This window comes from Cricetulus griseus, chromosome 7, assembly GCF_003668045.3.
Source record: "Cricetulus griseus strain 17A/GY chromosome 7, alternate assembly CriGri-PICRH-1.0, whole genome shotgun sequence".
NCBI classification, from domain to species: domain Eukaryota; kingdom Metazoa; phylum Chordata; class Mammalia; order Rodentia; family Cricetidae; genus Cricetulus; species Cricetulus griseus.
The window spans coordinates 115,912,063-115,939,364 of record NC_048600.1 but is presented as its reverse complement, the minus strand read 5'-3'; the positions used below and the strand labels follow the sequence as shown (position 1 = coordinate 115,939,364).

Genomic DNA, 27,302 nt, shown 5'->3' with positions numbered 1-27,302 from the left:
AGATTTCAGGGGGTAGGAGGGGGCAGAAGAGCAGGAGGATGGTAGAAGAGAAACTAGAAGTTATTCAAGCTTTTCCTGGGCTAGAGGCTCTGGACATAGACTTAAGAAAGGTCAGGGCAGATCGAGTCCAGGTTTCTTAGAAGAGGAACTCAGCCCGGAGGAAGAGGAGCTGAGATGTGCCATGCAAGCCAGTTCTTCCTGCAGAGGCACAGGGGGAAGGGCAGCTGACTCCCAAGTGGAGAGTGTGAGAGTTCATCTAGTACCATGAAGACAAAGGCAGAGGGAGTCCTGAGGTTGGGACCATATGTGAGACAGGTACATACAGTTAAAGACCAGAAAGACATCGGGACCCTCAAGGCCAAATCCCGTCTGCACACTGGCTCTGCAGGGCTGCAGGAGGTCCTCGCTGTGAACTAAGTCAAGTTAATCGTCGGGCTCTGGGTGGTAGAAAGGACAACACATTTTTGTTTTCAGAGGGATGAGGTGGGAAGAGTGGCCATGATCTAGTAAAAAGAGACCTGCAAGAAGCAGAAAATACTTAGAGAACATTTTAATATATATTTCCATATATATATTTAAAGTTAAGAAAAATAAAACTAATTCAAGCCATGCCCTGTGCAAAAAAAGAAAAAAAAAAGTCAAGAAAAAAAAAAAAAAAAAGGAAAAATTTAAAGTGAGACCTCTGTCTTCTGCTCTGGTCTCAGCTTCAGAATCACAGTCAGCTTGTTACTTTTATTTTGGAAGAAAAGATGTAAAAGTTTCTTTCAATCATTCAGAAGGCAAGTATATCCACTTATAAAAACAGAATGGCAGAAACAGACTAGGAAAAGAAAGTCACAGGTGAAGGGCAGAGTGGAAAGGAATTTGCAAAAATAAAACTAACAAGATGACTGTTCCAGAAGGGGCTGTGAAAAGGACATGGTGGGCCGCAGTCTGTTAGTCAAGTAATGATTCAACTTTTAAATTATCCTCTTGTTCTTTTTGTTGGGTGTTTGTTCAAGTCTAGGTTGTTTGAAACACTGACTCTTTAGTGAGAGTCAGCAAGAAATATAGGATCCCTTCCCTCCCCCGGCCTGCCTCCGCTCAAGCCACCACCACCATCTCTGTGGCTGGATGCTGGAAGAGTCCTCCATGTTTGTGGACTCAGGATGACAGGGCAGCCTCCTTCTGTGGTTGTTGGGCTTGTGAACGCTGCAGTATCTTTTGGCTTTCCACATCTCTAAAATGTTTTTCAACCTGCAAGAGACCAAGCAGCCGAGTCAGAAATGGAGATGGGACAAGGTCTCCTGTATAGTCTAAGTCAGCTTCACATAACCAGGCCTGACTGTGTGGACCATGGACCATGCAGTCAGCTTTGGCCTTACTGCTGTCTACTGACCTCCACACCTGCAAGGAAGGCTGGCAGGAGCCTCTTAGTTCAGCCACATTATGGTAGCTGAGCTAAAATTGGCTTAATATTATAGCTATAAACTAACACATAATAAAATAAGGGGTGATATTACCACCACCTCCTTTCTTTTCTTTTATTTTTTTATTATATATATCTGCACACCAGAAGAGGGCACCAGATCTCATAACGGATGATTGTAAACTACCAAGTGGTTGCTGGGAATTGAACTCAGGACCTCTGGAAGAACAGCTGGTGCTCTTAACCTCTGAGCCATCTCTCCAGCCCCCACCCACCTCTTTTCTAAGAATGTATTATTTTTCAAATTGTGTTTTTATTTGTAATTATGTGTAGGAGGAGTGTGTGCATGTGGGGATGTGCACATTGTGTAGAGTGCTGATGCCACAGGTCTTGAATCCACTGGAGTTCAGAATACAAACAGTTGTGAGCTGCCTTACATAAATGCTGAGAACAGAGGTCTTCTAGAAGAGCAGCAAGAGTCATAACTGCTGAGCCATCTCTCCAGCCCCTTCTTCTGACATGAATACAGAATAAAAAGCTATGGAGAGGAAAATCAGTCCTGTTATACTTTATAAATCACACCAGTGTAGGCCTGAGAGATGGCTCAGTGATTAAGAGCACTGCCTGCTCTTCCAGAGGTTCTGAGTTCAATTCCCAGCAACCACATGGTGGCTCACAGCCAGCCATAGCTCCAGTTCCAGATGATCTAATGAAACATTATGGTGGCCTCTCAACATTCAGAGATTAAGTATTCCTGGCTGTTCTGGAACCCACTCTGTAGACCAGGCTGGCCTCGAACTCACACAGATCTGCCTGCCTCTGCCTCCCCAGTGCTGGGACTAAAGGTGTGCACCACCATTGCCCTGCAAACCTACAGTTAAGAACTCGCCAGTGTCAGTCACTGGTGATGCACCCCTTGAATTCCAGCACTGGGGAGGCAGAGGCAGGCGATCTCTGTGAGTTCAAAGCCAGTCTGGTCTAGAGCGAGTTCCAGGACAGTCAGGGTAACACAGAGACGCCTTGTCTCGAAAAAATGAAAACAAACCCCTGGCCTGGAGCTGAGGGGAACAGCTAGCTCAGGGCCTATCTCATTGTATGGTTTAATTATGAAGTAGTGTGGTGAAGGACACAGGGATGACTGCTCTATCCCATATCAACAATGCTCCTATCCCCACACTGTTTAAGACACGGCCGCAGAGCCTGAAGAGCAGCTGCATCAGGCAGGACTGCTAGGAGACAGCATGATTACAAGAGCACAAATGTCCTGCTCTGATAAGAGAAGACAAAAGCAAGGAACCCTCCTCTCCAAACGTTTCGCAGCTCCTTTACTTACTATTTTTCGTACATGGCTCAGTGCACTCCCCTCTTTGCCTTTACAATTTTCCACTTGATATGGGGGTGTAATAACAACTTCTTCCATGACTACGATGTTTTTTTCTTGCCATTTACAGTCTTTAATGCTGGAAGAAGAAGAATATAGGTGAGTGTTGACATCCTGGAGACATCCCCTACCTCTATCTAGTGAAGAAATAACTGTAGAGCCAGGCACGGTGGTGTACACCTTTAATCCCAGCACTCAAGAGGTAGAGGCAGGTGGATTTCTGAGTTTGAGGCCAACCTGGTCTACAAAGCATATTCCAGGACAGCCAGAGCTACACAGAAAAACCCTGTCTTTAAAAAATATAAAATTAAAAAAAAAAAAAAAAAAAAAAACTACTTCCAGTAGGCTGACCCCAAGTCCCCAGTTCACTACTCAGCCAGAGAGAGGAGCTAACAGCCCCCCACCCCTCACCCTGGGCATCGCTAACAGGAAAGCAATGACACTAATGTACAGTATCCTAGGGAGAGCCAAGAACTTTTAGTCTGAACTACTGGGGCCTAGAGAACCAAAAACATTTGGTAGCAACCTCAGAAGCTCAAGCCAAATTACAAATAAACAAGCAAGCCTAGGCCACTAGACCTGACTTAGTGGCCTGGGGCAGAGGCTTGGCAACTGCTTTCTATCCAGGGTCAGATCATGAACAGCTACGGAACTCTGCCAACACATGACACATATACAAGGGGCAGACATACCCACCCTTGGCTAGGGAGAAATACCACTTCTAGAAATACAGTGTCCTGTACTTTGCCTCCACCTAGCCCCTACCCTCAACCATGCAATCTGCGTTCCAACTGGCCCCACTCAATTACCAAACAGCTAGACACCTGCCAGACCAGGAAACTCCATTTGAGTTCACACATGGGGAATCCCAGGGCAGCTGATACTAAGAGTTCCTTCATATACCTGGAAATGCTCAGATACACCCGGCCCCAGACAGCTCTACTGCCAGCTGCCATCTGTGCACCAGACCCTGGGTGGCTAAACAGGGTAACAGAAGGCAGGGGGGGTGGCGGGGTGGGTGTCAAATGTTCCAGGTTTTCAGCAGTTAGGCAAGCTAGTAGAGAGCCTGACTGCTGCTGTGACAATATGTGTTTCACGGGGAGGTAAGAGGGTAGCCTTCTGTTCTTCCTAACTCCCTGTGTTTGTCCCAAGGCACAACCACAATCTTTGAGAGGAAGGGACAGCAATACTAACAACAAACAAGAAGCAAATCATGGGCTCTAAATTACAGGTTACTGTTACTAGGGACCCTTACAAGACAATCCAGTCCCAAACAAACTTTTACAGACTAGAAACAGAAATGACTCCGTTATCATCACAGTATTCCCCTGTGCAAAGGAGTTCCAAGTGCCACATATCCGGTCGCCATTGTGGAGCCAATTATGCTACCCCAGCTTCTCTGGTATACTTTCAGGAAGACAACCACCCAGAAACCTTTCATCAGTCAGCCAGTATCAGCTCTAGGAAAAGGAACCCCTATGCTCCCGCAACTCACGTCTTGTGAATGGTCTGGAAGAGCTGCTGGCCCTCCAGGGAGACGCCAGCGCTGATTGCATAGGCCTGGCTCAACTTCTCCTCCTTCTCCGTCCGTGCTTTGCTGGCAAGCTAGAGTGAGGGAGAGGAAAAAGATTCAGAAAAGCATTTACCTTCGTTCTTCCAACTCAGGACCTGTAAGGAAGCAGAGACGGGGGGTGGTGGTGGTGGTGGTGGTGGTGGTGGTGGTGGAGGAGGAGGAGGAGGAGGAAGAGGAGGAGGAGGATCACACCCTTAATCCCAGTGCTCAGGAGGCAGAGGCAGGCAGATCTCTGTAAATTCGAGGTCAGCCTGGTTTACAGAGCTAATTCCAGGACAACTAGGGCTGTTACACCGAACCTGTCTCAAAGGAAAAAAAAAAAAAAAACAAAACTCTGGAGTCAGTTTGATTAGAAATCAGTGAAACAACAACCCCCAAACACAGAATCTGCAATTACTGGCAAACCCCCTTTTCTATTTTTCCTGAGAGTCTCCTATGTGCCAGACATGTACTGTGCTATCTAAGAGATTCAGCTTGAAGGGAACATGAAAACAGACCACAAACCTGCAAACAGGAGACAACTTCAAAGAAAAGGAATATGGAGACACACAACATGTTGGAGGGGAGAAGGTGGCTATGGGAAACGGTGGTTGGAGATAAACACAATGCACACACTTCTGCTTAGAGAAGACACAGTATACAAGTATACACTCTCTCACTGCTGTGTAAAGCCTCCGGTGTAGAAGCAAATGTGCACTTTCAAGACCAAGACTCGAGGCACCGGGAGAAAGATGGTTCAGAGGTTGAGAGCATTGGCCACATTTTCAGAGGATCGGGGTTCAATTCCCAGCACACATGACAGCTCACCACTGTAACTCCAGTTCCAGGGGATCTGACAGCCTCACACAGATACCACACAGGCAAAACACCAATGCACATAAAATAAAAATGAATTTAAAAAAAGGTTGAGGCACAATTTTTGGCAACCCAAGGCTCAGCCCGTTCAGCACCACATGCTCACCTAACAGCCAAGCCTAAAGTAACCCTAATCTATCTTCACCTAAGCTGAGGGCAGCCCTGCCAGACTCTGCCCTGCAGAAAAAGGAATCGGCTGAATTCTACCTCGTGCCTGCTCCTCCACTGCCCCCTGGTGGATCAAGACAAACTGGTCAAAGGAAATTCTAGTAAATCTACTGGTAGTCTACTAAAATGTTAAGAATCCTTCTGGCCAGGGTGGGTGAACACAGAGAGGCTAGCCCACACATGCTGTGATTTTATCCTCTCCAGATAAAAGCAGAAAGGATGACAAACCTCTCCTGTGATTTGAAGCCAGAGCTCACCTGGTTTTCAGACAGACACAAATAAAACACAGTGCTTGCAGGCCTGGTTGCTATTCTGGCCCTCTCAGGCTACAACTTCACAGAGGAATCAATGTACTCTGAGCAAGGCAATCCCAACCTAAGTGAGAAAGCCTCTGCACTTAGAAATACCAAGTTTCTATGGAAGAGAACTGGTGGTGTGTATTTTAAGCAACAAGCAACACTTTTTCAGGAACCAAGAAAACCCTGGTAACCAACCACGAGGGGTTTCCTTGAGTCTTGCTTTCCAAACAATATCTTAGAAAATGAAGTCTCCAAGGAGAGAAGGATAAGCCAGAGGGCAGTGGCACCTCTGGGAGCTGCTGGTGGCTGGGTAAGAGCTCTTTCACTGAGCTATGCTTCACCTCCTGGACAATGGACTCAACTACTCCCCTACAGTACCTGCAATTAAGCTTTAGGCACGGCCAGTCATCAGTCTACATGTTGTTTTCATGGCAATCTGAAAGAGATTTTAAGAATTTGCCTTCACCAGAAAGTTGTACAATGGGATCTTTTTCTCACAGATGCCCCAACAAGGATTAGGCTGCAGCTTAGTTGGTACAGTGCTTGCCCAGCAAATATAAAGCACTGGGTTTGATCCACAGCACTGCAGAAACTAGGGAGTAGTGACAAAGGCCTGTAATGGCAGTAGGATCAAGATTGCTCTCAGCTATACAGCAAGTTACAGGGCAACCAGGGATAGATCTGTGAGATCCTCTCTCAAAAAGACCCAAGCCAGGAATGGTGGCAAATGCCTTTAATCCCAGCACTTAGGAGGCAGGGGGAGGCAGAGGCAAACAGATCTGTGAGTTCAAGGCCAGCCTGGTTTACAGAAGTTCTAGGACAGCCAGGGCTATTATAAAGAGAAACCCTGTCTTCAAAACAAAACAAAACACCAACCAATCAGGCATAAAGAGATTGTTTCCCAGGCTGGAGAGATGGCTCAATGGCTGCTCTTCCAGAAGACCCACATTCAATTCCCAGCATCCACATGGCAGCTCACAACTGTAATTCCAGGGAATCTGGTACCCTCACACTGAGGCACATGCTGGCAAAACACCAATGTACATAAAAATAAATAAAACATTTAAAAGAAGAGATTGTTCACACAAAAACAATCTGTGAGTCAGAGAAAGACATCACCTTGCTCTTGATCAGGAATTAAACTCACACAGCACACAGACCATCAGTCTTCTGTAAAGCAAATGACCATCACTCTCCCACCTGTACTGTTTACAAATAATTCCACCTATGCCTATGCTGTTGTAAACTGATGATATGCTCCAGTTATTCCAAATCAGCAAACTGAAGGTTCTTAACTGAAGACCAGAGAGAACTAATAATAGCTATCTCCAGGGGCAAAGGTGCCAAGTGCCTCCCGGGCTTGATAGGGTTTTTAGTACATCTAAAAAAATTCACTGACTATCACGTACCTTAGCTCATTATCAATGCTAGCTGCTGGCTTTGATACCAGTCAAAACAAGCACTAACCAGTCAGCACCTCAAAAAATAAAAAGCACCCAAGTTTAAGAGCATGCCAGGTTCAGGCAAATCCAAAGAATAAACTCACAAGTACATGTCACTAATAGTATGAGGCTTAACTGGAGTCAAGTACCTGACAACTTGCACTTGCTCCCCACCCCACCCCACCCTCCCAGTGTATTACTCCCACTGAAAACAAAGTAACTTCTACAAACCAGAGCTTCCTTATAAATAGCATCTTGATGTGGGCAAAGGAAAAAAACCACATGAACTGGATACCAAACAAAGCACATCAACATTAAGTGGCTGTGGGCTGGCAAGATGGTTCAGTGGTTAAAAGTGCTTGCTGCCAATCCCAGTGTGCTGAGTTCAATCCCCAGAAGCCACATGGAAAGAGAACTAGCCCCTGTAAACTGTCCTGACTCCCACATGCATGCACATGTGCACCCACACATGTAAAACACGTAAAACTTAGTATTTCAGCCGGGAGTTGTTGTCCCACGACTTTAACTCCAGCACTCAGGAGGCAGAGGCAGGCAGATCTCTGTGAGTTCGAGGCCAGCCTGGTCTCCAGAGCGAGTGCCAGGATAGGCTCCAAAGCTACACAGAGAAACCCTATCTCAGAAACCCTGTCTCGAAACAAACAAACAAACAAAAAACAAAACAACAACAACAAAAAAACCTTAGTATTTCTATTAAACAGCCCCTAGCTGAGACATTAACAAACACCAGAGCACATAGCCCTTCGTGCACTCAGTGAAAACCCAAGTAATATGCACTTCATCTTGCTGCCAGCTGAGCCATCTCATTTCCATATACCCAAGAAAGCACAGGTGCTGTGGGGACTCCAGAGGGATCCCTACTGCAAACATTTAACAGACTGAGACAGCTGAGAGGACGGGAGAAGCATGCCCAGGGACAAACCTGCTGGTGTGACCTACTGACTTCACCAAGCCACTCTCAGCTGGCCTTCCCTGTGTATTAGGATCTTGTCAGCAGCTTGCAGAGGCTTAGGGAGCAATGAAAATGCTGTGCTGCCTGCAAACCTGGTGGGGACAAGGGGCTGACCAGAGTAGCTAAAAACAACCACCATCCTAAGAAACCTTACTCCTGGCCCTTTCAAATCTAAGCATGCTCTTAGGACCCCCCCCTTTAAATTCAACTGATTTTTTTTTTTGGAGGGGGGCGTGAAAACAGGGTTTCTCTGTGCAGCCTTAGCTGTCCTGGAACTTGCTCTATAGACCAGCTTGCCCTAGAACTCACAGAAATTCACCTGCCTCTGCCTCTCAAGTGCTGGGATTGAAGGTGTGCATCATCACCACCCGGCTAAATTTAACTGATTTTTATGTGTATGGGTGTTTTGCCTGCATGTATATGTTTGCACACAAGAAGAATGCCTAGTGCTCAGAGGCCAGAAGATGGTGTCAGATCCTCTGAGACTGGGGTTACAGACAACTATGAGCTTGCATGTAGGTGCTGGGAATTGAACCTCAGTCCTCTGGGAAGAACAGCCAGTGTTGACCACTGAGCCATCTCTCCAGCCCTTCAGAAGCCCTTATGATGCAGGGTTTCAGGACACATTAACTCAGGCTGGCCTAGAACTTTCAAGCCTCCTGCTTGCTTCTGAGTGGTGGGAATACAGACATGCGATACTAAACCCACTGGAAAACCCTCAGACACCTTCCAAATATCAGTACTTCCACAACTATTTCCTAGCTGAAAGTTTCAGTACCACTCTAGGCCAGGTGCACTGTCAGGCACCTGTGGACCCCAGCCTCACGGGAGGAAGGCTGAAGTGGTATCCCTTGGGCCTAGGAGTCCAAGATCAGGCTAGGCAACATGGCAAGACCCAATCTACTTAAAACGTGTGCAAGCAATCAAGAGGGAAGGAGGGAAAAAAGATCTCTTTACAAGCCTGGACAGCTGGAAACTAAAAGATATAGTTCCCCAAGTGAAGTTGTGTCCTAGAATACATAACACTGAACTAAACAGGAATGGTGGAGCCAAAAATGTCTGGCAGCGAACACTAAAATTCTAAGATCTAACTTTGAATGAGAATTTATGCCAGGCTATACACCGAGACACTTAATATCCAAATAATCCTATGAAACAGGGACTAAAGCTGCTTCTATTTGATAGGTGAAGAAACTAAGGAAAGCTGACAATAAAACTGTCCTAAATTACCAAGTCCTAAGTGATAGGGTCTACTTTTGAACCTGGGAGGGCTGGTTCCAGAACATTCTATTTTTTCCAGTGCTGGATATGGAACTCAGAACTTCATGCATGCTGGTAAAAATGCTCTACCAATGATACAAACTCCCGGCTCCAGATCAAGTGTTCTTCACCACTGTACTATATCTGCCAGTTTCTCCAGCAAGAGTTAACTCTAGGGCTCATGAGTCAAGATGGTTCAGTGTGTAGAAGCACTGTTATCACGCAGGATGATCTGTGTGGAAGACAGCAAACTCCCTAAGCTGCCCTCCAATTTCCACATAAGCACTGTGTGGCATGTGAGTACTCTAAATACATGCATACGAATTAATAAATACAACTCACTTTAAAAAGAAAAATGAAATCTACCCTAAATTTTAAAACAAAACAAAACAAAATAAGGAAAACAAAGAAAGAAAAAAATGGTTATGTCTAACCATGCTTGCAATCCCAGCACTTGGAAAGCTAAAGCAGGAGCGTTATGCATTCCACGCCAGCTTGGCCACAGAGTAAGATCCTGTCTCAAAAGCAAACAAAAGAGAGTGAAATCCAAGACTGGCTAGAGTTTCCGTCTCTAGGATCAACATGGTGGGAGCAGAAAACTGACCCCTTCCACCTCCACATGTGCACACACACATCCTGAAAATAAATTCTTTTTTTTTTTGTTTTTGTTTTTCAAGACAGGATTTCTTTGTGGCTTTGGAGGCTGTCCTGGAACTAGCTCTTGTAGACCAGTCTGGCCTCGAACTCACAGAGATCCTCTTGCCTCTGCCTCCTGAGTGCTGGGATTAAAGGCGTGTGCTACCACTGCCCAGAATTTAAGTCTCAATGAAGTAAAATTACCAATTACCACTCAAAATCACAGAGCTTGTGAGGGCAGGGCATGTGCCACGACCACCCAGGGAAAATAAATTTTTCCTCCATTTTTTAATTTAAATTAGAAAGACTGTTTTACATGTCAATCCCAGTTCCCTCTCCCTCCTCTCCTCCCAAAAATTAATTCTTAAAATGAAAAGCTTTTTTAAAGTTAAGTCTAAATTACTGTTTAAATGGTTATAACTTTGAATACCTAAGACATCTAGATCTAGGTACCAGCAAGATGCTAAGATAGTAAAAGTGCTTGCTATGAAAGCCTGACTTGAGCTTGATCCCTGGAATCCATGACGGAGTGAAACATCCCAAAAGATATACTCTGATCTCTATACCTGCAATCACATACACAAACATCATGCACACAATATTAATAAAAGTAAAACATTCTAGCCAGGCAGGTACACATTCATTCGTCCGTCCGTCCGTCCGACCATTGAGACAGGGTTTCTCTGTGTAGCTTTGGAACCTGTCCTGGAAGTCGCTCTGTATGTAGACCAGGTTGGCCTTCAACTCACAGAGATCCACCTTCCTCTGCTTCCTGAGTCCTGGACAGTAGTGGTGCACACCTTTAATTCACCACTCAGGAGGCAGAGGCAGATGGATCTCTGAGTTCAAGGCCAGCCTGATCTACAGAGTGATTTCCAGGATAGTCAGTAATACACAGAGCTCTGTCTCAAAAAAACAAACAAACAAAAATAAAATATTCTGCCTGGTGGTGATGGAACATGCCTTTAGTCCCAGTACTCTACAGGCAGAGGCAGGTGGATCTCTTTGAGTTCAAAACCAGCGTAGCCTGGTCTACAAAGCAAGTTCCAGGACAGCCAGGACTGTTACACAGAGAAACCCTGCCCTGTCTCAAAACAAACAAACAAAAAAGGTGTCTATAGCCAGGCGTTGGTGGTGCATGCCTTTAACCCCAGCCCTTGAGAGGCAGAGGCAGGCAGATCTCTGTGAGTTTGTGGTGGCCAGTCTGGTCTACAGAGCAAGTGCCAGGATAGGCTCCAAAGCTACAAACCCTGAAACTCTCTCTCTCTCTCTCTCTCTCTCTCTCTCTCTCTCTCTCTCTCTCTCTCTCTCTCTCCTCTCTCTCCTCTCTCTGTGTCTGTTGTGTGTGTGTGTGTGTGTGTGTGTGTGTGTGTGTGTGTGTGTGTGTTGAGGACTTTGATAACAGGAATGAGAAGGATGTTCTTGTAAGATTCAGTTTCGTCCAAGTTCCTCTGTTGTGCTATCCAGGAGGACTGCCATTACTTCAAGGCCAGCTGGGTCTACATCACAAGACCTTGCTGAAAACCCAAAGGAAGGCTCTGACAACACAGCCACCTCTGCTCCACCTGCTCCCTCCGCAGTGCACTCAATAAACAAAATACACGATCTCCTTAGCATTTTTAAAGAACACAGATTTTGTGACAGAAAACCATTTATTTCAGATGATACAAAGAGGTCACTGATAAAAATATGTCACTGGGAGCCAGGCGGTGGTGGCGCACGCCTTTAATTCCAGCACTCAGAGGCAGAGGCAGGACGATTTGTGAATTCAAGGACAGCCAGGACTATTACACTGAGAAACGCTGTCTCAAAAGACAATAACAGCAACAACAAAAAAAGGGAGGGTATGTCCCCCAGAACCACCATTTCTTGAAGCTCTAAGACGAGCAACCAGGGAAGCCTCCTGAACTTAATACTAAAATACATTAAATGCTTCATGGTAATGAAAAACACTACAAATGCAAGTTGCTAGAGGATACTATAAAATCCATAGACTGTAATCACAGTATAGGCAACCAGATTTCAGTCAGTCAATATATATAACAGGCAGAATTTTATCTTTAATTAGTTTAAAACAAAAACACCATGTCTGCAAAGTTAACAGTTTTTGTCATGCATAATTACATAAGACATTCACAGCTACAAGAAACCACTGAAGCTCCGGAGTACTGACAACCATTTCCAAGCCCTAAGATTCTGAAACCATGGTTTGTTGTCAAAAACCTATCCTGTGTCTGTCAGAGAGAAACCCAACTGGAATGCAAGCTGAAATTGACCTCAACAATTTCTCTCAGAGAGCAGCTGCTCCAACACAGCCATTTCACAATGTGGCCATAAGTCAGAACAGTACCAGGTGAGCTCCAAAGCAACAGACAGGTAGTAGATGCTATTTTAACAATGTGGGCACAGAGAAGGCGGCTTGCTGGTCTCGAACTCACAGAAATCTGCCTGCCTCTGCCTCCCAAGTACTGGGATTAAAGGGTGTGCCACCATCGCCCAGTTCCCCCCTTGTTATTTTATGTTTGAGGTATACAATAGATTATAAAAACATAAATAGTAAAAGGATGATTTGTGGCTAAGCTCACATATCCAAATATCCAAACCAGACTTGGTAGTACACACCTATAACCCTGGTTCTTAGAGGCTGAAGCAGGATAACTATGAGTTCCAAGCCATGGTTTTGTGCTCTCTCCCAAAGAAAATAGACACTGCTTTTAACAGTCTCTTCTCTAACACTTGGAGTTTAGCTCAGGGACAGAAAAGATAGACAGACTGAGCAATTTGTTTGCTAAGGTCACATATGAGAAGCCTCCACTAAGAAGCTCACTATACCAAGGGTCGGTGAACCAGCCAACTACCCACTTGAGGTAACTTTCCTGGAGCACAATCACAGCCATCTGACTACATAGTCTACAAAGGGAACACTGACTAGTGTTTAATATGGGATGGTGCACAAAGCCTAGATGAGTCTGACCCTTTACAGGAGAATGATTGTTGCCCCCTTTCCTTTGCTGTTATTCCGGCTCAATCCATGGATCCACCAAGTTAATGTACCTAAGAAAACAGTGCGCTCAGCATGCACAAAGGCCTGGATTCAATTTCCAGAAAACCTCTCAAAAATGCTGCATCCCTCAATACTCCCAACAAATGTGAAGATTCCTAATGGCAAGGGAAATGTCTTAATCACCTTCACATTTCTCCACCTGGAAAGGAGGGAGAACAAGACAGAAGGTGTACAGACCCAATCATAAAGCCACCAGGTCCCAGCAGTTATTTGGTCACTCAGTTCCTTAGCAGTTCTTCCAGGGCAAGGCACACACATCCAATCTCAGCACCTAGGAGGCTGAGACAGCAGGACAGCAGCTGGAGGACAACTTGGGCTTTATAAGAGACTCGTGTCCCCACCTAAAGAAAAGAATGCAGTTCTTCAAGTGTTCCACATTCTACCACTCCATACTTTTGGTATAGTGTGTGGATCCTTTCATTTTCCAACTCAAGGGCAATTTCTGGCATTTCCCTAAACTAGTCTAGGAATTCCACTACTAGAATGAACTGCATCACTTGTTCTTTGCCAGAAAACTAAGCCAATTAGAATATCCTCTTCACCACTGGACCCACCATAAAATCCATACTTTGATCTGTCACCTCTGGGTCAAAAAGGTGACTGCAACAATACTTTATGGCCCAACTCAATCAATCAATCAATCAAACTGGCTCACAATTTGTCTTTTCTTGGACAGTGGCTCTTCATCACACCCTATGATGCTGAGAAGGCACCTTGGTAATTAATGGTCTAAGGAGGGCCATGGAGTTTACTGGCTGACATGCACTGTAGGCCGAGCTGAGTCACAAGCTCTAGTCTATCACACTTCTGTCAGGCTAACCCTAAAGTTTGAATGACACAAAACTAACCTTAAAAGAACCAGCGGTTCTTTGTTTTGTTTTGTCTTTCAAGTCAAGGTGTCTCTGTGTAATAGCCCTGGCTGTCCTCAAACTCAGAGATCTGCCTGCTTTAATACCAAATGGCCACCATGACCCAGCTAAACAGGTGGGTTTTTGTTTGTTTGTTTTGCTTTCTGAGACAGGGTTTCTCAGTGTAAAATCCCTCAGTGTCCTAAAACTCACTCTGTAGACCAGGCTGGCATCGAACTCAGAGATCCACCTGCCTCTGCCTCCTGAGTGCTGGGATTAAAGACGTGAGCTACCAGTGACTGGCACCAGTGGTTCTTAAATGACAGTCAATCACTACCTGTTTGACACTTGACATGCCACTTGCCATTCAGCAGTGCAGAACCCTTCTTGTCCATTTCCCACTGTATCTCAAAACATATCCATAATAGTGTCTGCCCAGAACCAGGTACCCATCTACATCCAGGACTGCAAACCTGAATAATATTCTAAGAGCCAGAAAACTTGTATACCTTCCCACCTGTACCAAATAAACACGCCAAAGAGATGGGTGTGTGTGTGCTTGCAATGTATGTGTAAGACCCCTAGATTTGATCCCAAACACTGAAATAAAAATATGCATTATGCATTCATGCCGGGTGTTGGTGGTGGCATGCGCCTTTAATCCCAGCACTCGGAAGGCAGAGGCAGGCAGATCTCTGTGAGTTCAAGACCAGCACGGTCTACAAGAACTAGTTCCAGGACAGTCTCCAAAGCCACAGAGAAACCCTGTCTCGAAAAACAAAAAACAAAAAACAAAAAACAAAAAAAAAAAAAGGAAAGAAAGAAAATATAATAAAGGGAACCACTAATGGGCTAGGTTCACACAAACAGGTTACTATCTAATAACTATCAACTATCCAGGAATTTACTCAAACTTGGGGGTTTAACCATCAAATCACCACAGAAAGATGAGCAGCAGAGCCAAGCATCTCCCACTGAAGACGTTAAGTACAAACAGCTCTCTGCTTCCCAGATGATAAATTCCTGACTGCATCAGTTTTCTTCCCTCAGAGAATACAGCTCCCTTCCATATGCTTAAAGAACCCTCTAGCATTAGTAAACTCCAAGCCCGTGTTCTTAGAAATGGCATAAATTCGGGAAGGGGGTGCTAGTGGAGATCAAAATCAGTGCATTGCTGAGTGTGACAGCACATGCCCAGCTTGGGAGGAAAAGGTAGGAAGAGCTCTATGAATTCAAAGTTTGGTCTACATAGCAAGCTCCAGGCCAGCCAGACAATATAGTGAGCCCATGTCTCAAAAATAAAAACCAGCAGTGCCTCATGCACGCTCAGCAAGCATTCTACCACTCAGTCCAAGAACTTTTCATGCCATTCAAGCAACATGTAACAGCCACTCAGACGGTTTTCAGTAACAGCCCAGCAGGTCTGAGTCAGTCTCCAAGAAGGAATGGCAAAGTATGCTGCAAGGTCGGTCCGAAAGAAAAGCAGACTGTGGGGGGGGGGGGCTAGAGAGATGGCTCAGAGGTTAAGAGCACTGACTGCTCTTCCAGAGGTCCCAGCAACCACATGGTGGTTCACAGCCATTATGAGATCTGGTGCCCTCTTCTGTTGTGCAGATATACACAGAAGCAGAATGTTGCATACATAATAAGTAAAATCTTAAAAAAAAAAGAAAAGAAAAGCAGCAGACTGTCTATTCATAAACACCTTTGCAAAGGAAGAATGAAATGAGTCCAGAAACAACCAAACCCCTCAACCTAATTTCAGTTCCTAACTTCTCTTCCCAGCACAGGTCTAAGAAAGAGTCCTGGTGATCCCCAAGCTAGCACTTCTTGCTGCTTTTATAAAAGTGGATAAACAAGCCAGGTGGTAATGGCAAAAGCCTTTAAGCCCAGCAGCACTCAGGAGGCAGAGGAAGGCTGATCTCTGAGTTCAAGGCCAGCCTGGTCTACAGAATGAATGCCAGGACAGTCTCCAAAGCTAAAAAAAAAAAAAACCCTCTTTTTTTTTTTTTCTTTTGGTTTTCGAGACAGAGTTTCTCTGTGTAGCTTTGGAGCCTATCCTGGCACTCGCTCTGGAGACCAGGCTTGCCTCAAACTCAGAGATCTGCCTCCCGAGTGCTGGGGTTAAAGGCGTGCAACACCAACGCCCGGCAGAAAACCTGTCTTGAAGAAAAGAAAAAAAAAGTTAAACAATCAGTTTGCAACAACACTGGTAAATAATTAAGACCAATCAACAAAGCCTAGTAGTGTTGAATGCCTACATCTCAGCTCTTGAGAGGTAGATGCTCAGAAGTTCAAGGTCATCCTGAGCTAGAATTTGAGGATAACCTGTGATCCAGGAAATCCCATCTCAAAAGAGCAAAATAAATTAAAAAATAAAAAACCCAGAGCGAGTGCCAGGATAGGCTCCACAGCTACACAGAGAAACCCTGTCTTGAAAAACAAACAAAAAAATAAATAAAAAACCAACAGCACCAAATAGCAGAAAGCCAAACACTAAAAGCAAAGCTAATCCACCAACTAATCTTGCTAGAGCTGCTGTGACTTGCAGTTAAATACCGAAGGAATTCATTCTCCTGTGTAACGGGGCACCCATGTGTCATGAGCGTGCACAAAGTCTTGTTTCTCAGTTCACACACAACAACACCACACACTCCCACCTTCTAACGGGTGGCAACTGGTTACAAGGACAGGTATCTCTTTTATCTTTTAGTATCTTTTGAGAAAAAAATCATCCTCTTTCTGATAGTCATTACTATTCACTAAGGTCCAGGGGAGAGACTTTTTATAAACACAGAAGGTAACAGCTGCAGTTCTAACACCCTGGGAATAAATCACTTCATTCAAATCTTTTAAAATTTCATGAGCTGTAACAGAAGACCACCCAAAGAGTTCCAATATTCTAGTAGGAGACATCTGACTAAACCAGGGTTTTAAACATCTACAAGCTTCAAAAGCTGGGACAGCCAGAATTTAACTATCCTTGAGATGAAACCTAAGACCATTCCAAACCTGTCCTTAGCCATGACTTAAAAAAAAAAAGTGGGGGAGGGTATTTCCCTGGAATCTGACAAGGGAGTTCCAGATCTCATATAATTACATTCACTCCCTCTACTGCTACAGGAGTTTGTTTCCTTGCTTTGCTGAACTGTAGCAAACACCCCATTCCCTAGAGAGGCAAGAGAATATACATTACAAAACTCCTCTTCAGGGAAAAACTTCCACACCAAGCCAATCCCAGGCAGCTGCTACTAAATTGGAGCCCTAACTCACACCCAACAAGTTGTCCATTAAGCATCTACTCTGTACAATACACTCAATGGTGAACCTAAGGATGTAGCTCAATGGTAGAGAGCTTGCCTATCATACACAAGTTCCCATACTTAAAAACAACAACACCAACACCAGTATTGCATTTAAAAAAAAAAAAAAGTGAGCCTAAAAAGTATGAAATGCACTCTTACAAGTTGACAAGACAAACATTTGACAAGTAAATAAGTAACATAATTACAAAAAAAAGACTATATATAAAATAACTTTGGGGCAGAGTTTACCCAGGACACATAACTTTGTACCTGTTTTCCAATTGTAAAATAAAAGTACCCCCCTTACTCTCAAATTATGCCCCAGTTGTGGTATAAACTATTAGGTGGGAAGGACAAGCTATCCCAAGAAGAAACAGTAGAAACAGATTCCTTTTGGCTAATTGATCAAAAACTTCTTGGAAGAGGTGGTTTTATTGAGTCCTGATAGTTATAGCTATTCTGGAAGTAAAGGAGAAGGGCAAGGCGGGGTGAGTGGGTATTACTATTGGTCACTTTTTTTGACTAATGTAAGAGTCAAAAGGTGTGACTTAGGGTTCCCATAAATCAACATAAAAGATTAAACTATCCTAAACATCTAAAGTGTCAGACCCAAAAAGTCCAATGTAGTGGCTTTCAAAGTCGTTTTTAGTTTGTGGGTTTTTGTTTTGTTTTGTGGGTTTTTTTTTTTTTTTTTTTTTTTTTGTTTTGTTTTGTTTTGCTTGGCTTGGTTTTCTTGTTTTTTTTTTTTTTCCGAGACCAGGTTTCTATGTGTAGCCCTAGGTGTCCTGGAACTCGCTCTGAAGACCAGGCTGGCCTCGAAATCAGAGATCCACCTACCTCTGCCTCCCAAGTGCTGGAATTAAAGGTGTGAGCTACCACATCTGGGTTATGGCTTTCAATTTTTGGGGGAGAGGGGGGGTTCCAAGACAGGGTTTCTTTGTAGCTTTGGAGCCTGTCCTGTAACTCACTCTGTAATCAGGCTGGCCTCAAATTCACAGAGATCTGTAACATAAAATAATATAAACCCAGAGGCAGATTTTAGGTTTAAAACTGAAGATCAGATAAACAAAACAGCCAAATCACCAGAGAGCTCTTCTTACCTCTACCAAGGCTGGGGCAATCCTGTCCTCATCGTGGCTGGAGACTAATTGTCCAAGACTGAATGCCAGCTCTGAGACCCTGCTCCTGCTCCTGTCTTATATACTTCTCTAGTGCTGGAATTAAAGGCATGAGCTCTGTTTCTCTTTTCAAATGCTTCACTCTCATGTAGCCCTGGGTGGCCTTGAACTCAGAGATCCATCTACCTCTGTCTCCTGAGTCCTCAGATTAAAAGTGTGTGCCACCACTGCCTGACCTCTCTATGGATATGGCTAGCTTTGCTTCTCTGACCTTCAGGAAAGTTTTATTAGATAATAAACAATACATCACCAGAGATCAGACAGCCTCTGGCTCCCAAGTGCTGGGATTAAGGCATGCACCACCACCGCCCACCTATGAATCTCTTCTCTTAAAAGTATGAAGCACTCCTAAATCTTCACCCATTATGCACTATCCACATCACATAACTCCAGGTCAGTGGGCAACACCCCTTATAAACCGCATGGACTCTAGGTTTAAAAAAGGGGTGAGGGCCAGGCAGCAGTGGCACATGCTTTTAATCCCAGCACTCAGGAGGCAGAGGCAGGTGGATCTGAGCAGAGGCCAGCCTGGTCTACAGAGTGAGTTCCCAAGACAGCCAAGGCTGTATTATTACATACAGAAACCCTGTCTTGAAACTACCCCCCCAAAAAAGAAGGAAAAAAAGGGGGGGTGGTTATTGGGAAAGAGGGTTGGGAGATGGATCAGTTGAAGTGCTTGCCACACAAACAGGAGGCCACGAGTTCAATTCCTAGGACCCAAATAAAAGGCTGGCTTTAGACTATCTGCTTTGGGGAGGAGAGACAAACAGAACTCTGGAGTTCTCTGGCCAACCAGTCTGGCTGAATCAGTGAGTGCCAGGTTCAATTAGACCAGGTCTCAAAAAATAAAACTAAAAGTGAAACAGGAAGAAATCCCATGTCAACCTCTATTCACAGTCCTCTTTATGAAGGGCAAACACAAGCTCTCAACCCTACTTGAGTATTAAGATTAAGCTAGGAAGGGGCTAGGTGAGATGCTTTAGTGGTTACGAGCATTTGATGCTGTTCCAGAGGATCCGAGCATCCCTATCAGATGGCTCACAGCTGCCTGTCACTCCAGCTCCATGGATACAATGCCCTCTTCTGGCCTCTTCAGGCACTTGAACACATACAGCATACACATTGACATACACAGAGAATAGGTTGGGCATAATGGCATAGGCCTTTAATCCAAACCCTTGAGAGAGGCAGAGGCAGGTGGATCTCCATGGGTACAGGGCCAGAATGGTCTATATGGGCAAGCTCCAAACCAACCAGGGATACATACATAGTGAGCCGTGTCTCAAAATAATAAACAAGTCAATAAATAAATAATTATTATTTGTATACTGTTCCAATCTAGAATTTCCTATGTAGACCAGACTGGCCTTGAATTTACAGCAATCCTCTTGCCTCTGCATCCTGCATGCAGGGACTACAACCATGCTCAACTTTCAAGTCATGTGTACTTTTTTCCCTTTGTGACAGGTCTCATATATTCCAGGCTGGCCTCAAACTCACAGAGCTCTGCCTGCCTCTGCCTCCCGAGTGCTGGAATTAAAGGTGCTCGCCATCAACACCTGGGGACCTTCAACTTCTGAACCTCCTGTGTCTACCTCCCAAGTACTGAGATTGCAGGCATGCACCACCCAAGTTAAAGGTATTTCTTTTTCCTTTCTTTTTTATTTGTTTTTTATTTCTTTATTTATTTGTTTTTTGAGGTAGCTTCTCTGTGTAGCTTTGGACTCTGTCCTGGAACTCACTCTGTAAACCAGGCTGGCCTCCCAAACTTAGAGACCCAAAGTTATTTCTTAAGGTGCAACAAAGATATTCAGAAATAAAGGGAACAAATTATACAAATATACTTTAGAAAAGATAACAAGCCAGGCAATTTTAACACTTAAGAGGTGTAGTCAGGAAGATCTGAGTTTAAAGTCATTATCACAAAGTATACAGAACAAGTTCAAGGCCAGCCTAGGCTACGTGAAACCCTGTCTCATATAAGCCACCAAAGAAAGGCCGGGGAAGGCGCTCAGCTGGCAGAGTGCTTGCCTAGCAGGCAGGAGGGCCTGTGTTTGATCCCCACATCACAGAAACCATTTGTGGTAGCACATGCCTATTATAATCCCAGCACTGTCCTGGAGACAGTCAGGAAAATCTGAAGTTCAAAGCCGTCCTTGGCTATATATTAAGTTCAAAGTTAGCATGGGATATATGAGTACCTCCTCAAATGGGAAAAAGAACAAGCAGTCCCTGCCCCTCCCCAAGAAAAAAAAAACAGAATAAGCAATGTATATATCACAAAAAGTCAGTGTTTTAGACAGCTAGAACTGCCCTTGAAACCTTACCTTACTAACATTAAGTGATGCTAGTGGAGGAGGGGTTTCTGTTCGATCATTAATTATTTCCACTTCAGAAACATACTGTAAGTTTATAAGCAAGATGTCTGCGTGGTTGGGCTTTCCACTGGAAGAGGGACATTCTGGTGAGAAAATAAAGTTAAGGAAAATAGGACAAAGGCACATCTCATGAGTATAGAAAGAAATACAAGCTTATAGAAAAGACAAGCAAGCCCCATTAAGTGCTTACTCTCTTCCCCCATTACCTTGCTTCTGCCCAAAGACATAACCAGAAGATCTCAAGCTTTTCAAAGCCATAAACAGGCAGAAACTGAAAGTCTCAAAAAGGTTTCTGTCACTTCTCTCCATGGGTTTAATGGAGAGAAATGCAGCTTTAACGCCATGTGCACAGTTTGTGTTGAACTTAGGAGCCAGAGAGGAGTCTGTGCTTTCAGGTTTGGGGTTAACATTCAAATGTCTCCTGTATCTACAGGGTGCTTCTTGCTTGTTTAGATTTCACGTTCTTTCTTTTTTCAGTTTCTTTTTCCCCACTAGTGATGTTCCCATTTTTCAAAGGCAAAAACTACACCATCGGGAAGGAAACTACCCAAAATGACACCTAGTTCATTCATCCATCCATTCATTTTCCAACCATTTACTAAGACCCTTCTGTGTGCCAGATAAAAGGAGACTAAGTCTTTTTTCTAAGACTCTTCCAACTAAGCCACTAAAGAAAGAGGTTTTAGGCCAACTATGATCTCTTGTTTTTAAAATAACACAAGATAAAGGGACTGCTCTTGTAATTAGTTTATGAAAAAATCTATCTGAGCTAGCAATTGACAACTCATGACTAATTAAAAGGCAGCAGACTTCCCAAGAAACTTCACTTTAAACCGAGTAGTGGTGGCACACACCTTTAATCCCAGCACTCACAAGGCAGAGGTAGGCGGATCTCTGTGAGTTCAAGGCCAGCCTGGTCTACAGTGAGCTCCAGGACAGGCTCCAAAGCTACACAGAGAAACCCTGTCTTGAAAGAAAAATAAACAAAAGAAACTTCATTTTAAAGACAGAGGCTACCTTCGCCTAAAAATAAATAAATAAATAATTCAAGTAAGCCCACCTGTAGCTCAAATAAAGGGGGAAGTAGTGCTACATTTATTCCAACCAGGAAGTGTTTTGTTTTCCAACAGTGAGTTTGCTGGAGTAATTCAGAAATCATTTCCACCCCAAGGGAGCAGGGCCACCTCTTCCATGCAGTGTCACATTGGTACTTTAAAAAAGGAGGACATTTTGCTATGTATCGAACTGAACACTGACATACATAAACCCCTGAAAAACGGGGCAAGTCCTCCCTGGACCAGGCTTCCAATTCCAACACCCCCTAAACAGCAATTTTCAAATGACTGAGAACCTCAAAATCACCACACACACATCCCCCCCCCCACACACACACACACAATGACACCAAGCATACACGACTCTAGCAGAATCAGCCACCAGCACAGAATACGAAATTCTGTCCTGCACTTCCTACCCGCAAACTGGCAAGGGCCATTTGGTCACCATCCCACCGCCCTTTCTTGAACCCAATCTCATCAGCAGACAGCCCACTCCTGAAGTCCAGACCCTTGCCCTACCAGCAGTCCCTGACCCTACACACCCCTCCCCGTAGCATTTTACCGCTCCCCACTTCATCCGGGCTCCAATCGGCAGCCCCCGTCCCCACCAAGACCCCCTCCTCCTTCAATCACTGAGACCCCTGCCCACACCGTTCCCTCCCCAAGAGCCACCCCGCGTGTCAAGCCCCGCTCCACCCACCAACCCTCGACTGGGGCCCGGCTCTCACAAGCGGTGGGAGACAAGGGTCCCCCAAGTGGACCGAAAGGCCCGCGGGAGGGGGAGGGGAGCTCGGGGCCGTGCGCATGCGCCCGGGGCGACGCGGTAGCCGGTCGCCCCTAGGCCGGGAGAGGGCCCTAGCTGCCGCCGCCGTCCCCCGCCCCCCACCACCGCACCTACACGCCGGCCCGGCCCTGGGGGGTCCACGCAGGGAAGGATACTCAGAGCCAGCATTTTGGACTGGTAGTCGAAGGCCACCACCTCGCCCTGCAGCCGCTGCTCCTGGCACGTCCGGCACGACACCTGGCTCCCAACGCTGAAATACTCGCCCGGAGGAGCCGCCATCTTGGGAGAGCAGCCGCGGGCGGCGGCGGCGGCGGCAGCAGCGGGCGAAAGCCGGGCCCCCAGCAAGCGCCGCGCCGCGACGCACGGGGCGTGCTGACGTCACGCGCCGGGGCGTGGTCTGGTGCTGGGTGGGGCGGGAGCCTAGGTGGAAGAGGGAACAGGAAATAAAGGGCAGTGTTGAGAATACCGTGAAAATGTTTGTGTGGCCGCCTGGCTGCTTGGTTAGGTGCTTGCAGGGTTCTTTTGAAAGTCAGGAAGAAGATAAATAGACGTAGAGGATAAATAACCTCTACGAAAGGAACGAAAAGGAAAAAAGGGAGGCAGCTGGAGTCTCTGCTAAGCCCACACCTTGCACAAAAACGTTTAATGAATGAACTCAATAAAATATTGTCCTCACTTGCATACGAAGAACTAGAAGCTCAGAGGACTTGACAAGACTCATTCAAAATTATAACTAATTACAAAGTAATTATGCAAAAAACAGCTGTAAAGTTAGGCAAACTAGAATCTAAGGCCATTTATGAAATATTCTGACCCTAAACTATCAAACCTGTCTGTGTTTCTTCAGTAAGATCTAAATACAACTTATTGAGCTTCCAGCAGCCCTGCAAGGCGGAAATCAATATCCTTATTTTACAGGTGAAGAAATGAAGTCTTAAACTTGTAATAGTCATACAACTGGCAAAGCCATGGTTTTGAATCTAACAAAGATGCTCTTGACTACTGGTCTATATATAATAGATAGCAACACTTGCCTCATAAGGCAGCTAGGAGGCTTAAGTGAGATAATGCATATATGCATGACATACAGGATCTAAATAAGTAAGTTACCCCATGGTCACCTGTCATATTTGGAACACAGAGCATTCCTGTCTCCCTGCTTGCCCTCTGTCCCAGAAAGCCAGGTAAAAAAGGAGCAGCAGCTCTGGAATGTAGCTCAGTCATATAGCATATACCCATTCTCAAGGTCTTGGGTTCAAGTCTCAGTCAGCACCACTAAAAACCAGGAAAAATAAAAAGGACAGAGGGAAAGTTCAGAACAAGCAACAGTTATAATGACAAAGCGTTTTGAAAGGACCTGCCCCTGCCCCCCAACAATATCCATCTTATATACAATACTTCACTGACCTTATGGAAGGGACAGCCTGGATGTACTTTTTTGTTTGCTTTGTTTTTTTGTTTTTCAAGACAAGGTTTCTTGTGTAGCAGCTCTGGCTGTCCTGGAACTCACTCTGTAGACTAGGCCATACACATGCTCTTTTTTTTGTTTGTTGGTTTTGTTTTGTATTTTTCTAGACAGGGTTTCTCTGTAGCCTGTCCTGGAACTCCGATTTGTAGACCAGGCTGGCCTTGAACTCAGAGAGATCCGGCTGCCTCTGCCTCCAGAGTTGCTGGGATTAAAGGCGTGTGACACCAACGCCCAGCTGCACATGCACTTTTAAAATTCTCACCACCAACTGCAATCCTTCATCCACCCAACCCATCATATAAAAATGTGAGAAACAGGTTGACCTTTCTCTACTTTAGAGGGAGGCCGAGGGCCAGATTTGGCACTACTGGTGAGCCTGAACAAAGTTCAAGTGTTTCCTTGTGCTCCAACAGGCAAAAACTTCCTTGTGTTGGAGGCATTGGTACAATCATTATAATAGGAATAAAAGTTCTCCCCCATGCTTATGCCTTTCTCAGGGGAGTGTTGTGTCTTTCTGCTCTGGCTCCATAACAAGTCATCCGAAACTCCACTTCTCCAGGGGAGGAGGAGGGAGTGTTGGGGTTAAACCCAGGGCCTTGTACCACCACTAAGCTACATCCTCAGTCCTGACTCTGCTTTGTATGACATTGTAATTAGTCTTCTGCTTTCCTCCACTGTACGCTTCAAACTCTGAAAGAAGGAATATCTACATAGAACATTGTTTTCCATTCATACGATAACAAGTTCAAGTTTGTTAGGCCCAGTAAGGGCTTAACATTTTCTTTCTTTTTTCTTTTTCTTTTTTTTTTTTCTTTTTCTTTTTTTGGTTTTTTTGAGGCAGGGAAATTTCTCTGTGGCTTTGGAAGCTGTCCTGGAACTAGATTTTGCAGACCAGGCTGGTCTCGAACTCACAGAGATCCGCCTGCCTCTGCCTCCCGAGTGCTGGGATTAAAGGCGTGTGCCACCAACGCCCGGCTAATGAATTCCAGGTTTGTTTTTTGTTGTTGGTTTTTTTGTTTTTTTGTTTGTTTTTGTAACAGGGTTTCTCTGTGTAGCTTTGGAGCCTATCCAGGCACTCGATCTGGAGACCAGGCTGACCTTGAACTCACAGAGATCCGCCTGCCTCTGCCTCCCTAGAGCTGGGATTAAAGGCGTGTGCCACCAACGCCAGAGCTTAACATTTTCTAATTAAAATAGAATAATGTTAACAGTATATCATAATAAAAGTTTCATGAGTGTGGTCTCTCTGTTTCAAATATCTTTCAGGACTTTCACCACTCACTTAAAGGAAACTTCTCTATGACATTTCTGAATCACCACATCACTCATTGGGTCATCATTAAGTAAAATAAGAATTACTTGAACACAAGTACTGCAATTCCAAGAGTTGATCTCACTATCAAGATGTCTAATTGACTAATGGGTTAAATAGCATATATAGCACAGATTTTAGACAAAGGGATAGTACACATCCCAGGCTGGATGGAGAAAGATAGATCCAGATTCCATGACACTACCCAGAACTGCACACAATTTAAATCATTTTTAAAATGTTTATTGAGTTTATTTATTTTATTTATTTACTTATTTTGGTTTTTGGAGACAAGTTTTCTCTGCGTAACCAAGCCTTGGCTGTCCTGGAACTAGCTTTGTAGACCAGGATGGCCTCCAACTCTCAGAGATCTACCTGCCTCTGCCTGGGATTAAAGGCATGGGCCACTAGCCTGCACTATTTATTTTATTTTTATGAGTAAGTATTTTGCCTGCATATATGTATGTGTGCCCTGTGGAGGTCAGATGATGGTATCAGATACCCTGTGGAGTCACAGATAGTTATGAACCACACGAGGGTGCTGGGAAATGAACCTGGGACCTCAGCAAGAACAGCAAGTGCTCTGAACAGCTGAGCCATCTCTCCAGGACCCACAATTTAAATCTTCCAGAGACCCAAGTTCAATTCCCAGCATCCTCATGGTGGGTGGGAAGGTCTTAGTGGAAGAAAAGAACCAACTCTTTATCCTCCACACATATCCAAACAATAATAATGAAATTAATAAAAATCTTTAAAAACCGTAAAGCATGGCTTGAGGGTATAGTTTAGTTGTTGAAGACTTGACTTTTCTGTGCCAGGCCTTGGCTTGGATCCTTAGCAACTCAAAATAAATAACTGTAAATCAGGGTGCAAATGAAGATTGGTGAAGTTGTGAAGGTGGAGGTTGGAGCCAGAGCAGAATTTCAAAGACTTCTTAAGAAGTGGGTAGTGGTCGCTGGGCGTTGGTGGCGCACGCCTTTAATCCCAGCACTTGGGAGGCAGAGGCAGGCGGATCTCTGTGAGTTTGAAGGAACCAGTTTCCCTTTTGGCAGCCATAACAGCCGAACACGTGCTTGCCATAAACCTGCCTTGGTCACTTAGAGGTCAGATGCCTGTCTCGTGACAAGGAACCAATCGAAAGTTAGTTAATCACTAGAAAGTCAGATGCCTGTCTCGTGACAAGGAACCAATCGAAAGTTAGTTAGTCACTAGAAAGTCAGATGCCTGTCTCGTGACAAGGAACCAATCGAAAGTTAGTTAGTCACTAGAAAGTCAGATGCCTGTCTCGTGACAAGGAACCAATCAGAAGTTAGCTGGTGGCGCTATGCTTTACGACCCTGGGTGTGCTTTACGGACAAGCACACAGCAATGACGTAGAGAGCATAGCAACCACCCTGGGAGGGCCTATGGGCCATAACAACCAGTTGACCAATCAACACAGGGCAAGCCCTCCAAGCCTGGAGACACACCAATCCTGAGCCTGTGCGTACCCCTAGACACTCCCCTTACGCTGCCCTATAAGATCTTTCGGGAGCCCCTAGGAGCCGTCTTTTCTAGCCATCCGCCATGGAGGGTGGATGAAAGACCCGAGCTAACATGGGATTAGCTCGTTAAATTACAATAAAGCCTCGTGCAGTTTGCAGCAAGCCTGGTGATTGAGGTGACCGAGAACGTGGCCTGGGACCCCGGATACTTGAGTTTTCGGGGGTCTAACAAGTTAGAGGCCAGCCTGGTCTCCAGAGCAAGTGCCAGGATAGGCTCCAAATCTACACAGAGAAACCCTGTCTTGAAAAACCAAAAAAAAAAAAAAAAAAAAAAAAAGAAGTGGTAGTGGCCAGGAGGTGGTGGCACACGCCTTTAATCCCAGCACTCCGGAGGCAGAGGCAGGTGGATCTCTGTGAGTTGGAGACCAGCC

At 45.0% G+C, this 27,302-nt stretch overlaps 1 protein-coding gene across 1 annotated transcript; it reads right to left on the bottom strand.

The window, feature by feature from the left end:
* On the bottom strand, positions 1 to 22,970 carry Lsm12 (LSM12 homolog). Its single transcript, XM_027427949.2, has 5 exons — positions 22,763 to 22,970; positions 20,715 to 20,848; positions 4,285 to 4,394; positions 2,742 to 2,868; positions 1 to 1,236 (listed from the first exon to the last, which is right to left on the bottom strand). The coding sequence occupies exons 1-5, from the start codon at positions 22,884 to 22,886 to the stop codon at positions 1,144 to 1,146; spliced, it is 588 nt and encodes a 195-aa protein (XP_027283750.1). The 5' UTR covers positions 22,887 to 22,970; the 3' UTR covers positions 1 to 1,143.
* Between the last annotated feature and the right edge of the window lie 4,332 nt (positions 22,971 to 27,302).

Bases quoted from the DNA above. Each gene is read 5' to 3' on its own strand.
- Lsm12 (XM_027427949.2), bottom strand. From the start codon at position 22,886: ATGGCGGCTCCTCCGGGCGAGTATTTCAGCGTTGGGAGCCAGGTGTCG. The intron at 4,395-20,714 runs GTAAGGTTTCAA...CCCTCACTCTAG, and splicing joins CATCACTTAATGTTAGTAAG to CTTGCCAGCAAAGCACGGAC. The intron at 1,237-2,741 runs GTAAGTAAAGGA...GGTCTCTTGCAG, and splicing joins TGAGCCATGTACGAAAAATA to GTTGAAAAACATTTTAGAGA.